This window comes from Phalacrocorax aristotelis, chromosome W (genome assembly GCF_949628215.1).
Source record: "Phalacrocorax aristotelis chromosome W, bGulAri2.1, whole genome shotgun sequence".
NCBI classification, from domain to species: domain Eukaryota; kingdom Metazoa; phylum Chordata; class Aves; order Suliformes; family Phalacrocoracidae; genus Phalacrocorax; species Phalacrocorax aristotelis.
The window spans coordinates 27,608,146-27,621,667 of NC_134310.1; the positions used below are offsets into that span (position 1 = coordinate 27,608,146).

Here is a 13,522-nt window from a genome sequence, read left to right on the forward strand (position 1 = left end):
AGAACCAGGGCCATCACAAGAAGAGGAAGAATGTGTACAAGAAACGGAAACTACCTGATCCCTATCTTTGAGTGAGTTGCGGGATATACGGAAAGATTTTGGGCGTCGTTCAGGTGAGCACATTATCATCTGGCTGCTCCGATGCTGGGATAATTGGGCCAGTAGTCTGGAATTAGAGGGGAAGGAAGCCAAACAACTGGGATCCCTTTCTAGGGAAGGGGGCATTGATAAAGCAATTCGAAAAGGGAAACAAGCCCTCAGCCTCTGGAGGCGACTCCTGTCCGGAGTGAGAGAAAGGTACCCCTTCAATGGAGACGTTACATATCGCCTAGGAAAATGGATGCCCATGGAGAAAGGTATCCAGTACCTGAGGGAACTAGCCATGCTTGAGGTGATTTATACTGACCTGGATGATCAACCGTCATCCAAAGATCCAGATGAAGCCGAGTGCACATGACCCATGTGGCGGAAGTTCGTACGGAGCGCACTGTCCTCGTATGCAAACTCATTGGCAGTGATGTCCTGGAGAGATGACAGGGCAGCAACGGTGGTGGACTTGATCGATGAACTCTGGGAGTACAAAGCAAATATCTCTTCCTTGCTCATATCGGCTGTTGAGAAGCTGTCCCGGGAGTTCCAGCAATTCAAAGAGGATATGTCCTATTCCCAACCGGTACGGACCAGTATCTCAGCCATTAGGAGTAAGCATCCCTTTGCTCAAGGGAGAGGATACAAATGACGGGGCACCCTATGGTTTTACCTGCGTGACCAAGGAGAGAACATGAAGAAGTGGGATGGAAAACCTACCTCGACCCTAGAGGCACGGGTACGTGAGCTGCAAGGAAGAAAAATCACTCAGAGGGGTTTCTCCAGGAAAGCTGCTGCTCCAGTTTCCAGTAAGCAATTCCACAGGCAGAGGAGCAGAAGCGCTGATTTTCTTTCTGATCTTAACAGAGACACTTGTCATTTGTATTTACAGGAAGTGAGCGAAAAATACTATGATCAGGACTGGAGGGGCCCTGCCTCCAGCCAGGTGGAGGAAAGGGATAACCGGGCTTACTGGACTGTGTGGATCCGATGGCCTGGCACATCCAACCCACAGGAGTATAAAGCTTTAGTGGACACCGGCGCACAGTGCACCTTAATGCCATCAAACTATATAGGGGCAGAACCCATCAGCATTGCTGGAGTGACAGGGGGATCCCAAGAGCTAACTGTATTGGAGGCCAAAGTGAGCCTCACCGTGAATGAGTGGCAAAAGCACCCCGTTGAGACTGGCCCAGAGGCTCTGTACATCCTTGGCATAGACTACCTCAGGAGAGGGTATTTCAAGGACCCAAAAGGGTACAAGTGGGCTTTTGGAGTAGCTGCCTTGGAGACGGAGGAAGTTAAACAGCTGTCTACCTTGCCCGGTCTCTCGAAGGACCCTTCTGTTGTGGGGTTGCTGAGGGTCAAAGAACAATAGGTGCCAATCGCCACCACAGCAGTGCACCGGCGGCAATATCGCACCAACTGAGACTCTCTGATCCCCATCCATGAGCTCATTCATCGACTGGGGAGCCAAGGAGTGATCAGTAAGACCCACTCACCCTTTAACAGTCCCATATGGCCAGTGCGGAAGTCTAATGGAGAGTGGAGGCTAACAGTAGACTATCGTGGCCTGAATGAAGTCACTTCACCGTTGAGTGCTGCTGTGCCAGACATGCTAGAACTTCAGTACGAACTGGAGCCAAAGGCAGCCAAGTGGTATGCCACAATTGATATCGCTAATGCATTCTTCTCAATCCCTCTGGCAGCAGAGTGCAGGCCACAGTTTGCTTTCACTTGGAGGGGTGTCCAGTACACCTGGAATCGACTGCCCCAGGGGTGGAAACACAGCCCTACCATTTGCCATGGACTGATCCATAATGCTTTGGAACAAGATGGAGCTCCCGAACACCTACAGTACATTGATGACATCATCGTGCGGGGCAACACAGCGGAAGAAGTTTTTGAGAAAGGAGAGAAAATAGTCCAAATCCTTCTGAAAGCTGGTTTTGCCTTAAAACAAAGTAAAGTTAAGGGACCTGCACGAGAAATCCAGTTCTTGGGAATAAAATGGCAAGATGGTCGTCGTTAGATCCCCATGGATGTGATCAACAAAAGAGCAGCCATGTCTCCACCGACTAACAAAAAGGAAACACAAGCTTTCTTGGGCGTTGTGGGTTTTTGGAGAATGCATATTCCAAATTACAGTCTGATCGTGAGCCCTCTCTATCAAATGACCTGGAAAAAGAATGATTTCAAATGGGGCCCTGAGCAACAACAACAAGCCTTTGAACAGATTAAACAGGAGAAATAGTTCATGCAGTAGCCCTTGGGCCAGTCCGGGCAGGACAAGATGTAAAACATGTGCTCTACATGGCAGCCGGGGAGAATGGCCCTACCTGGAGCCTCTGGCAGAAAGCACATGGGGAGACCCGGGGTCGACCCCTAGGGTTCTGGAGTCGGGGATACAGAGGGTCCGAAGCCCGCTATACTCCAACTGAAAAAGAGATACTGGCAGCATATGAAGGGGTCCGAGCTGCTTCAGAAGTGGTTGGTACTGAGACACAGCTGCTCCTGGCACCCCGACTGCCAGTGCTGGGCTGGATGTTCAAAGGGAACGGCCCCTCTACACACCATGCAACTGATGCTACGTGGAGTAAATGGGTTGCACTGATCACCCAGCGGGCTCGAGTAGGAAACCCCAGTCGCCCAGGAATCTTGGAAGTGATCATGGACTGGCCAGAAGGCCAAGACTTTGGAATATCACCAGAGGAGGAGGTGACACGTGCTGAAGAAGCCCCACTGTATAACAAACTGCCAGAAGATGAGAAGCAGTATGCCCTGTTCACTGATGGGTCCTGTCGCCTTGTGGGAAAGCACCGGAGATGGAAGGCTGCTGTATGGAGTCCTACATGACAAGTAGCAGAAACTGCTGAAGGAGAAGGTGAATCGAGCCAGTTTGCAGAGGTAAAGGCCATCCAGCTGGCCTTAGACATCGCTGAACGGGAAAAGTGGCCAGTGCTCTATCTCTATACTGACTCCTGGATGGTGGCAAATGCCCTGTGGGGGTGGTTACAGCAGTGGAAGAAGAGCAAATGGCAACACAGAGGCAAACCCATCTGGGCTGCCGCACTGGGGCAAGATATTGCTGCCCGGGTAGAGAACCTGGTTGTAAAGGTACGGCATGTGGATGCTCACGTCCCCAAGAGTCGGGCCACTGAAGAAAATCAGAACAACCAGCAGGTAGATCAGGCTGCCAAGATTGAAGCGGCTGAGGTGGATCTGGACTGGCAACATAAGGGTGAACTATTTCTAGCTCGGTGGGCCCATAACACCTCAGGCCATCAAGGGAGAGATGCAACATACAGGTGGGCTCGTGATCGAGGGGTGGACTTGACCATGGACACTATTGCGCAGGTTATCCACAAATGTGACACATGCGCTGCAATCAAGCAAGCAAAGCGGGTAAAGCCTCTGTGGTGTGGGGGACGATGGCTGAAATATAAATATGGGGAGGCCTGGCAGATTGACTATATCACACTCCCACAGACCCGCCAAGGCAAGCGCCATGTGCTTACAATGGTAGAAGCAACCCCCAGCTGGCTGGAAACATATCCTGTCCCCCACGCCACTGCCCGGAACACTATCCTAGGTTTTGAAAAACAAGTCCTGTGGTGACATGGCACCCCAGAGAGAATTGAGTCAGACAACGGGACTCATTTCCGAAATAGCCTCATAGACACCTGGGTCAAAGAGCAGGGCATTGAGTGGGTATATCACATCCCCTATCACGCACCAGCCTCTGGGAAAATCGAAAGATACAATGTACTATTAAAGATGACACTGAGAGCAATGGGGGGTGGGACATTCAAACACTGGGATACACATTTAGCAAAAGCCACGTGGTTAGTCAACACGAGGGGATCTGCCAATCGAGCTGGCCCTGCCCAGTCAGAACTCTTATGTACTGTGGAAGGGGATAGAGTCCCTGGAGTGCACGTAAAAAATATGCTGGGCAAAACAGTCTGGGTTCTTCCTGCCTCCGGCAAAGGCAAACCCACTCGTGGGATTGCATTTGCTCGAGGACCTGGGTGCACTTGGTGGGTGATGCGGGAGGATGGAGGAGTCCGGTGTGTGCCTCAAGGGGATTTGATTTTGCGTGAAAGCAGCCAATGAACTGAATAATATGCTGTTATTTGCTATATAATGTTGTATGTCATCACTACTATGGTTGCTATATGCCATATCAATGGTATCATGGTGGGACTCTCCCAAATTAATAATAATATAAAAAGCAACTTTCAGTTGAACCAAGCAAAGTGCAGCAGTGATAGAACAAGGACTAACAGTGCAGCGGTGATGGAACAAGGACTGACTTCAGCCTGCAACAATCCGACACCACACACAGCACCTCTCTGAAAGACTCATGCAATAGATGGAACCCAAAGTCATGGACTAAATGAACTCAGTGGACATTTCACAGGCATTTTACAGGGGTGGTCCATAGACTAGGGGAATGATAAATGAAATCTGTATATTCTGTTAAAGGATGAGAAGGCAGGTAGAGATTATGGAAATTGTATTGGATATTATGGGGCCTGAGGATGATGTAAATGATATGGAATAAGGGGCGGATACTGTCATGGTTTTAGCTGGGATAGAGTTAATTTTCTTCACCGCAGCTGGCATAGTGCTGTGCTTTGGACTTAGCATGAAAACAATGCTGAGATAACACACTGATGTTTTGGCTGTTGCTGAATAGTGCTTGTACTAGTCAAGGACTTTTCTAGCTTCCCATGCTCTGCTGGGGGCACAAGAAGCCGGGAGGGGAGGGGGCACAGCTAAGAGAGTGGATTCAAACTGACCAAAGGGGTATTCTATATTATGTAATGTCATGCCCGGTATGTTAACTGGGAGGAGCTGGCTGGGAGAGGGAGACAGCAATCAGGGCTTGGGGACTGGCAGCGTCGGTCGGCGGGTGGTGAACGGTTGTATCGTTTGTGTTTCTGTGTTTTGTTTTCGTTTTTTTCCTTTTCCATTTTATTATGTTAACATTATTGTCATTATTATTATAATCATTATTATTATAATAATGATTTTATTGTAATCATTAAACTGTGCTTATCTCAACCCACAAGTTCTTTTGCTCGTCCGATTCTCTTCCCCATCCCACAGGGGTGGGGGGAGTGAGCGAGCGGCTGTGTGGTATTTAGTTGCCAGCTGAGGCTGAACCACGACACCCCTTCAACAGACCCATGTGTTGTCTCCTCTGTCTGGCTGGTGGCTCTCAAATGGTGTCATGTTCTGCAGTGCTGTATTCCCCAGCTCCTGGGTCATCCCCTCCCAGACTGCCTGACCTAAATCCTCTTCTTCTCACCTCCTATTCATAAATCCCACTGGTGACGCTTGGCCCCACTGGTGACGTGGTGCTGCTGTCACGGGTTATTTGGGGGACAGTGGTGTGGCTGTGAGGAACCACCAGAGATGCTACGAAGGGCAGGCACCACTCCTCCTGCCTACCTCAGCTTGCATCGCAGCTGTGGGACACCAGATCCTCTTTTTTTGCAGCAGCACTTGCCTTCTGACACCGGCCCATGTTCATTCTTCTGTTCCTCACAGCACACAGGGTCTGGCCTGACCCCTGCGCTGTGTATATTCCTCTTTGATGGACATAGTTATACCAGTATCTTATGTTCAAACCAGCAAATTAGGGAGAGATTATACTGATTTAATATATATAGATATATAATTTCCTTTATGTTATAGGGAGTCTAGGTAAGGCGACTGCCTTGTGTTTTAACCCCTCTCTAGGTAGAAAACCTAAGCAATACAACATTTGTGTGGTCGAACCAGAAAGCTAACAAAATTTCAGCTAGCAAAGCACATACATGAAGTCAGGCATGTGTGAGTGCTTTGATGAATTTTGTTTCCCACGACTGAATGAGTCCCCCGAGCCAGTACCGGTGCCTGCCGTACCTACTGAGGGATTTGGATGGACCAATTCACAGGGCTTGAGAAAGGTGTGTTTTACCTCGCGCCTGATAAGCACCTTTTTTCTCCCCACTTGTGCTGAATCGGTTTCCAACAGATGCACCCTTGGAGTGGCCAATAGCACCCAAGAGCACCAGCACTGAAATGATGATTTTTAGCTTGCAGTGCTGTGTGAGAAGAGCGAGAGCATGAGGTCCATGTCTCCCTGTGCAGCACAGCACATAGCAAGGCTGCTTGGAGAAGAGTTTTCTTTGCAGACCTGAGATCTTGTAGCTTGAATTTGCTGTGTGTGATGTGAGCTGCTGGTGTGGAAGGAGTCCTCGGATACAGCCAAAATGGCATCATAACCCAGACTTTGAACAGTGCTTGAGAGCTCTGCTCTGAAAATAATGCATAAAAATAGAAGGAGGGCCACAAGCTTAGCTATTCTTAATGAGCACAAAAGGATGGGAGAGTGCCAGGAGCCTGCCTGCGCTGCCTCTGCCCTGCCTTCAGCCTGGCTTGTTCTCTCCTACCTCCCCTGAATGGCTTTTCACTGCTGTTAAAAAAGAGAGACATACCCCCAAAAAGAGCAAATTCTGTTTGTTATTGACTCTCGCCTCGAAAGTGTATGAAGAGGGATCAGCTCTGTTTGTACCCGCTAATGATGTCAGGAAACGTGGTTTTTTTTTTCCCCAAGTCTGGTTTTATCCCCTTTGTTGCCAAGTGCCTTTGGTGAGTCTCACGCCCTGGTGCTGTTAGCAAAACAATTAGGTTAACAGTGCCTTGGCTCCAACTGCCTGTCAAAGGCTGAATTGCAGTGCAAATTAACTCTGCTTTAGCTCTTCAAAGGCAGCTGGGTTCAGGAAAGGTCCCCAGAAACCTCCATGAGAACTGAGGTCTAGGGATGGGGAGTGCGAGCTCGGTGGGACCTAATGTGTTTCGCGTGGGGGATGCGATACATCCCACAAATAGATGATGCAAATGCAATATATTATACAAATATTTTCAATACCTAAAAGGGGTTTAAAAGAAAGATGGGGACAGACTTTTTAGCAGGGCCTGTTGCAATAGGACAAGGGGTCATGGTTTTAAACTAAAAGAGGGGAGATTCAGACTAGATAGAAGGAAGACTTTTTTTTTACCATGAGGGTGGTGAAACCCTGGCCCAGGTCACCCAGAGAGGTGGTCGATGCCCCATCCCTGGAAACATCCAAGGTTGGGTTGGATGGGGCTCTGAGCAACCTGATCTCATTGAAGATGTCCCTGCTCATTCCAGGGGGAGTTGGACTAGATGACCTTGAATGGTCCCTTCCAACCCAAACCATTCGATGATTCTATGATTCAAACAGATATTATTCCTTGTCATGGGTTAGCAGCAACCCTGGTACATTTTGGGACAGGTTTCTGGGCAGGTGACATTTACCTGCCTGCAAGCAATGCCACCCATGCCAGCACAGGCTGTGGGTATCACCCCCCCTTCAGAGGCATCTCCCCAACCCAGGTACCATGTGCATTTTTACCAGCTTCATTATGCTGATTTCTGTATTTTCAATATGGGCACATAGGTACGATCCGTTTAAACAAGTTTGCAAGGTTAATTAGAAAGCAGTTCTTTATCCGTTATTTAATATTTAGCACTCCTGGAGTAATTTCCACCTGCAGAGATCACAAAGGCAAGCGCTGCTGGCCCAGCTGTATGGATGGTCAACCAGAGGTGTTTAAAGCCCAGGTCCCTACTCAGGGGGAATGGATGTGCCCAAGATCACCTACAGTACCTATGGCAGGGCCAAAAGAAAAATATATCATTAACTTCCAGACCCCGTTCCCATTCTCCATCCCTTCACAGCATACACCACGTTATGCTTTTTGTCACTCTGTTCATGACAATAAAGTAATCGCAGTTGTCAAGTCATCGGCGAGGCAACAGGAACCTCAAAGGGAAAAGAAACACAACCCTGAAGACATTAATCTAATTTATAACAGCCTGGAAAGTTTTTAAAATTTAAAAAATATAATGCACGTATTAATGGGCATCTCCAGTGTGTCTTTCACCAGCAGATACAGGGATGAGAAGGAACTCTTCCCCCCCCATCATTTTACCGTATGCATCAAGTAGAAAAGGGATCGAGGTTCTCTAAGGAAACGAGGAAATCTGCCTCAGCGAATGCGAGGTCACTCCAGAGGCTGGTGAACAAGATGTTAAACTAAAACTGTTATAACATTTCCATTTTTTGGGATTTAGAAGCCACCATTTTAAAAGTGATGGGATTTTCTCACAAGCACAGCAGACCCAGATGCTGGTGCAGAACTGCTTTGGCACCCTCCTCCATCACCCCGCGGCCCGAGGGCTGCGCCTTGGGCACCGTGCTGCTCACCCAACCTCCGAAACAGCCTTGGCTGCAGCAGCTACAGAACTTGATGGGCCACTTAATGGGCAGCTTATACTGGTGCCTATTAATTATTTGGAGGTGAAGTGAGGAGTCCACCCCTTTCCTCAGACTCCAGTTTCATAACAAACCTTAAATTTTTCTTTTAGATGCCAGCAAATAATGCTCTTCCCCTCATCAATTTTTTCATACTATTTATCACAAAGGTTTTCAGCAGATTTTTGGGCCTGGGCGAGTATAGTCTCAGGAACATTTAGTAAGGCTGCCCCAAAATCTAGTCCCTAACTAATTTAGATCCAGATTCTGCAATTACCCCTGCGCTCCTGCCTGCACCAAAGGCAGGCATCCAGGACAGACAACCCTGGGAATACCCCGCCTGCATGGCACATTTGGTTTGTCCCTCCTGTGTTTTATGGCCAGCGTCTGGTTTAGTTGGGTGCAATTGTTTTAGAAATGGATTTGCTTATAGTAGCCATGATTTAGGAGTCTTGGCTTCTACTTCCAATGCGATACTTTGACTTATTGAGTGACCTTAAGCAACTTATCTGCCTGCTCTTATTCCGTGAAAAGGGAGCTGCTTGGCTGTGGGAGCACGTGCGGGATGGGGACCTTTGAGGACTTCTGCCCTGCAAACCCTGGCACTAGGCAGGTCTAGCTGGACTTCCCAGCTCCCTGTCAAGGCTGCAGCAGGGCTGCACAAGCTTTGCAGCCTCTTGGTGGCTCAGTTTCCCCATCCTCTGCAAGTTCTTGCTGGCAGAATTCGAATGGGGGATCTACGGAGTACCCCAGGTGCCATAAATTATTACCACTAGCAGTCCCCATAATGAGAAGTCATAGCGCTATGTGCTAATCATTTCTGCTTCTCATTTTGCGAAAATCGGAGTATACTTACCCTCTATGAAATACTTTCCCTTCCTTTGGCGACAGGTGCTGGAAAAGTGCAAAGTATTAGCATTATTGCTTTTTGTGCCCTGTCCTCTTTTGATGCCCTGAATCATATATATTTTTAATTAATTTTTTTAATGGCTGGATTGGGTTTAATACTTCAATATTTAGAGGGAGCTACAGCGGCTCCACTACACCCAGGATTCAGGGGGTGTGCTGGGGGGGATTGGGGAGACCCACCGGCCGCTCTGCACCCATGCAGTGCTCTGCGGGGTGGCAGGGGCAGCACCCTTGGGTGCTACCGGTGCATCCCCGCGGCGTGGAGATGGGTTGAGGCGGGGGGGGAGAACGGGAGACCCACAACTTTCCAGCAACCCGAGCCGCCGCTTACGCAAGACAGTTTGAGATAAATATAATTTTTTTTTTTCCCCGGAGCGACACGGTGTCTAGACGCCCACGTGATGGAGCCGGGGCCGGGGCTGCGCACTGCGAGCCGCCGCCGCCGCCGCCGCCGCCGGGGAGGGGGAGCCAGCCGGCCGGCCGAGGGCTCAGGCACCGCACTGCTATCGGGCTCCGTTCCCCGGGGCTCCCCTTCGCTGCAAGGAGAAAGTCGGAGGCGCCGGTGCGGGGAAGGAGCGTGATTGCACCGAGAGGAGGGAAAGGGAAAAAAAACCTAAGAGGAGGAGGAGGAGGAGGAGGGGAAGGAAGGCAGGAAGGAAGGAGGAGGGAAAAAAAGCCAACCCCACCGAGACAGACGCGGCGGCAGGACGGAGAGGGCGGCCGGCGAGCTGCCCCCGCACCCATGTAAGCAGCGGGGTGCGGGAGGAGGGTGCCGGCTCTCCCGGGGAAAGGGGGGGACATAGCCCCACTCGCCTTTTTGTTTTTCCTTTTTCTTTCTTTTCCTAGCAGCCGGATCAAGATTGTGTGTGTGCGCGTGCGTGTGTGCATGTGCGGATTAAAATCTTTGGGAAGGAGGAAAAAAAACCCAAAACCCCCCAAACCCCGCATCAGGATGACCTGGGCTTTAAAAAGGGATACAACACTCTGGATGCGCTTGTTCTTTTTTTTTTTTTTGTGACAGATGCTTAAACCGACGTCCAAATTTTAGGGTTGGTGTTTTGGGTTTTTAAATTTTTTATTGTTCTTTTTTAACAGACATCACTTTGGCTTGCCTTTTTTTTCTCTCGATCCTGCCCTGCGTCCCATCAATCCCGTCTCTCCGTCCCCCCAACCTCCATTCCACACACACCCCCCGCCCCCTTTCTCCCTCCCCAGCACCGGCGGGTTGATGGGAGCTGCGGCCCCCGGGAGGCCGAGGATCCCCGGCGGCTCCAGCCGCGCTCCGCAGCCGCGCAGGGCGGCGCGGCGCCGACCACCTCAGCCCGCCTCCCCCCGCCCGATGCGCTGCGGGTTGTAGACGGGCTTTTTTACTTTTTCTTTTCTTTTTTGGGCAAAACCAGAGCAAACCCCCCCCTTTTTTTTTCCCTCTCCCCTTTTTTTTTCCCTCTCCCCTTTTTTTTTTCCCTCTCCCCTTTTTTTTTCCCTCTCCCCTTTTTTTTTAAATTGTTTTTGGTTGTCGTCGTTGCTGGCAACGGGCGGAGGCGCGGGCCGGCGCAGCCCCCCGCGGGAGGCGGCGGGACTTGTGGTCCCAGCGCGGAGACTGGCGCATGCCACAGCCCGCCTCGGCCCCGCCGCCGCCTTCCCCCCGCCGCCCGCCGCCTGCCGCTGCCCGCCGCCGCGTCTCGGCTCCCGGCCCCTTCATGCGCGGCGGACGACATGCCCGTTTTGTAGCCGGGGGCCCCTCCTCTCGTCCCGTATGTTCAGGACCAAACGCTCGGTGCTCGTTCGGCGGCTTTGGCGGAGCCGTGCGCCCGGCGGCGAGGAGGAGGAGGAGGAGGAGGAGGAGGCGGCGGCGGCGGCGGCGGCGGCCGAGGCCCGGGCGCATGTCTGCGGCGGGGGGCGCGGGTGCTGCCCGGGCAAGGCGGGCCGCGGCGGCCGGGCGGCCGCGGGCGCGGAGGCGGAACTGAAGGCGCTGACCCACGCCGTGCTGAAGCGCTTGAAGGAGCGGCAGCTGGAAGGGTTGCTGCACGCCGTGGAGTCCCGCGGCGGGGCGCGGACCCCCTGCCTGCTGCTGCCCGCCAAGGCCGACTCCCGGCTGGGCCAGCACTGGTACCCGTTACCGGTGCTGCTCTGCAAGGTGTTCCGCTGGCCCGACCTCCGGCACTGCTCCGAAGTGAAGCGGTTATGTTGCTGTGAATCCTACGGCAAGGCTCACCCCGAGCTCGTTTGCTGCAACCCGCACCACCTCAGCCGGCTCTGCGAGCTAGGTAAGGCGAGGGGGAGGCGGGGGGGGGGCGGGGGGTGCAGCCCCGCTCGGCTCCCTGCCCACTCAGCTTATTTTTTTTTCAGATTGGAAAACACCCCCCGCAACAACAACAGAAAAACTTTGCAGTGCCGTGTTTCTTTTTTTTTTTTTTCCAATTTGGGGGGGCGTGGGGGGGGGGTGAGCCTCCCGACACCCCCAGCCCCGCACCCGGGGCGGCGCTGCCTCCCCGCCGTCCCCGCTCGGTGCCGGGGGATTAGGGGCCAGCCGGCCCCGGCGCTGCCGCGGCTCCGCCGAGCCAAGGAGGCCCCGATCAGACAGCCCGAGCGGCAGATAGCAGGGAGACTGGCGCCAGACGGCCCCTTTTGTTTATCTGACAGCTAAATATCAAGGCAATCACCGCCTCGCTGCCCTGCCTCCAACCCCCAGAGCTAAGACAAACAGTTTTGCTAAAAGAATGCCACTGTTATCATAAGTTCCTATCTTTTTTTCTCTCATTTTTTTCTTTCTCATGGCTCTGCCTTTATTTTCTCTCTACTTTTCTAATTCCAGAGTCTCCCCCTCCACCCTACTCCAGATACCCAATGGATTTTCTCAAACCAACTGGTAAGTGGACTTTTTCAATGCAGCCTGCAGATAAAAAAATGGGAAGAGAGTCCCTTTCGCGGGGGGGGGAACGTCCCCTGCCTTTGTTACACCACGACGCATTTTGCTTTTGGGCTGCTTGTGTGCTTCTGTACCTTCTGATACCCCCTGGAAGAATTAACATAATTTATCTAAGATGATACCCCCTGCACAAAGCAGGATTTTATAACTCTGGCAGGAAACTTTAGGAGGGATTGCAATGCAGCACAGGCCTTTGTTGCTCAAGTCACTTGGAAAGCCAAGAGAACCGTGGGCTCCGGTTGTAAATGGCAGGGGTGCTGCTTGCTCCTGCACTCCTGGGTGAATTTGCAGGGATTTAGGTTGGGATCTAGCACAGCTCGGGCTAGCATCTCCTTGACAGCTTGGGAGTCCCAATGAGACTTGGCAAATGGAGTTGGTAGAAATCCTTCTGTGTTTTCAGGGAGCCTAATCCCACCTTGTCAGCTTGAAAAAATGAGGAAAGAAGGTTGAAAAGTTACTTGGTTTTAGTTCTTTTTTATTTTTTAGCACCGCTCTGCATGCCTGTTGCTTTGTAATTGAATGTCAGGTTGCCAGGGGAGAAGCCCATTTGAGGCTGGCACCAGCTCTTTTGTGGTTGTCTGCATAAACTCTTGCTTGGCAGCGAGCTCACCGGGTGTGAGATAAATCGGGCTGGAAGAAGGAGGAGAGGTGGGGAGAATCGGAAATGGGGTGCTTGGGGAGGAGCAGCTCCTGGCTCCCCCAGGATTAGTGGATCTGGAGTGGTGGCTGGAGATGGTAGGCTCTGTGGTCGTGCCTCTCGGTCACAGCAGGCAGGAGGGGCACAGCGGTGCAGGATGGCAAAGATAGATGTATTTCTGAAGGCCAATATAAAATCTTTTTTGTTGTTGTTGTTCTTCTCCAAAAGAGCAGTTTCTGTAAAATTGCTGCTCTTCAGTTTCTCAGGACTAAAGAAACGCCAAACTTGAGGTTGCTTTGGACACATGGGGGAACTGTTGTGGGTTCCCATCCTGCCCACTAACTCCCTTGCAGGCTGGACTGTTGTTTTTCCCCCTCTAAGAAACACTAATAAATACTTTTATGGCTTGTGGAAATAAGCAAAGCTGTATAACAAGCAATTGGGTTGCAAAGCATGAAATCTTGGCTTGAAAAAACAGGAGATAAAGGCTCATGAATGAAAGAGGGATATCGGGAGTAGGCTCAAAATCCTGAGCACGTGCTGGGATGCTGAAGGGTTATTCCATAATAGACTCTGAGGGTCTGCTGGGTCGCAAAGTTTTGTGGGTTTGGGTGAGGTTGGCAT

General features: G+C 51.3%; 1 protein-coding gene across 6 annotated transcripts in view; it reads left to right on the plus strand.

The window, feature by feature from the left end:
• The first annotated feature begins 9,784 nt into the window (after nt 1-9,784).
• Nucleotides 9,785-13,522, plus strand: part of SMAD7 (SMAD family member 7) — a 28,488-nt gene continuing 24,750 nt past the window's right edge. For 2 of the 6 annotated variants that reach the window (XM_075076962.1, XM_075076964.1), the window contains exons 1-3: nt 9,786-10,076; nt 10,179-11,599; nt 12,148-12,201. In XM_075076962.1, coding sequence (XP_074933063.1) covers nt 11,089-11,599; nt 12,148-12,201 — 565 coding nt within the window. In that variant the 5' untranslated portion in view covers nt 9,786-10,076; nt 10,179-11,088. Of the gene's footprint in view, nt 10,077-10,178; nt 11,600-12,147; nt 12,202-13,522 lie in introns of all 6 variants that reach the window. The other 4 variants (XM_075076966.1, XM_075076967.1, XM_075076965.1 and 1 more) reach the window with 3 other exon arrangements.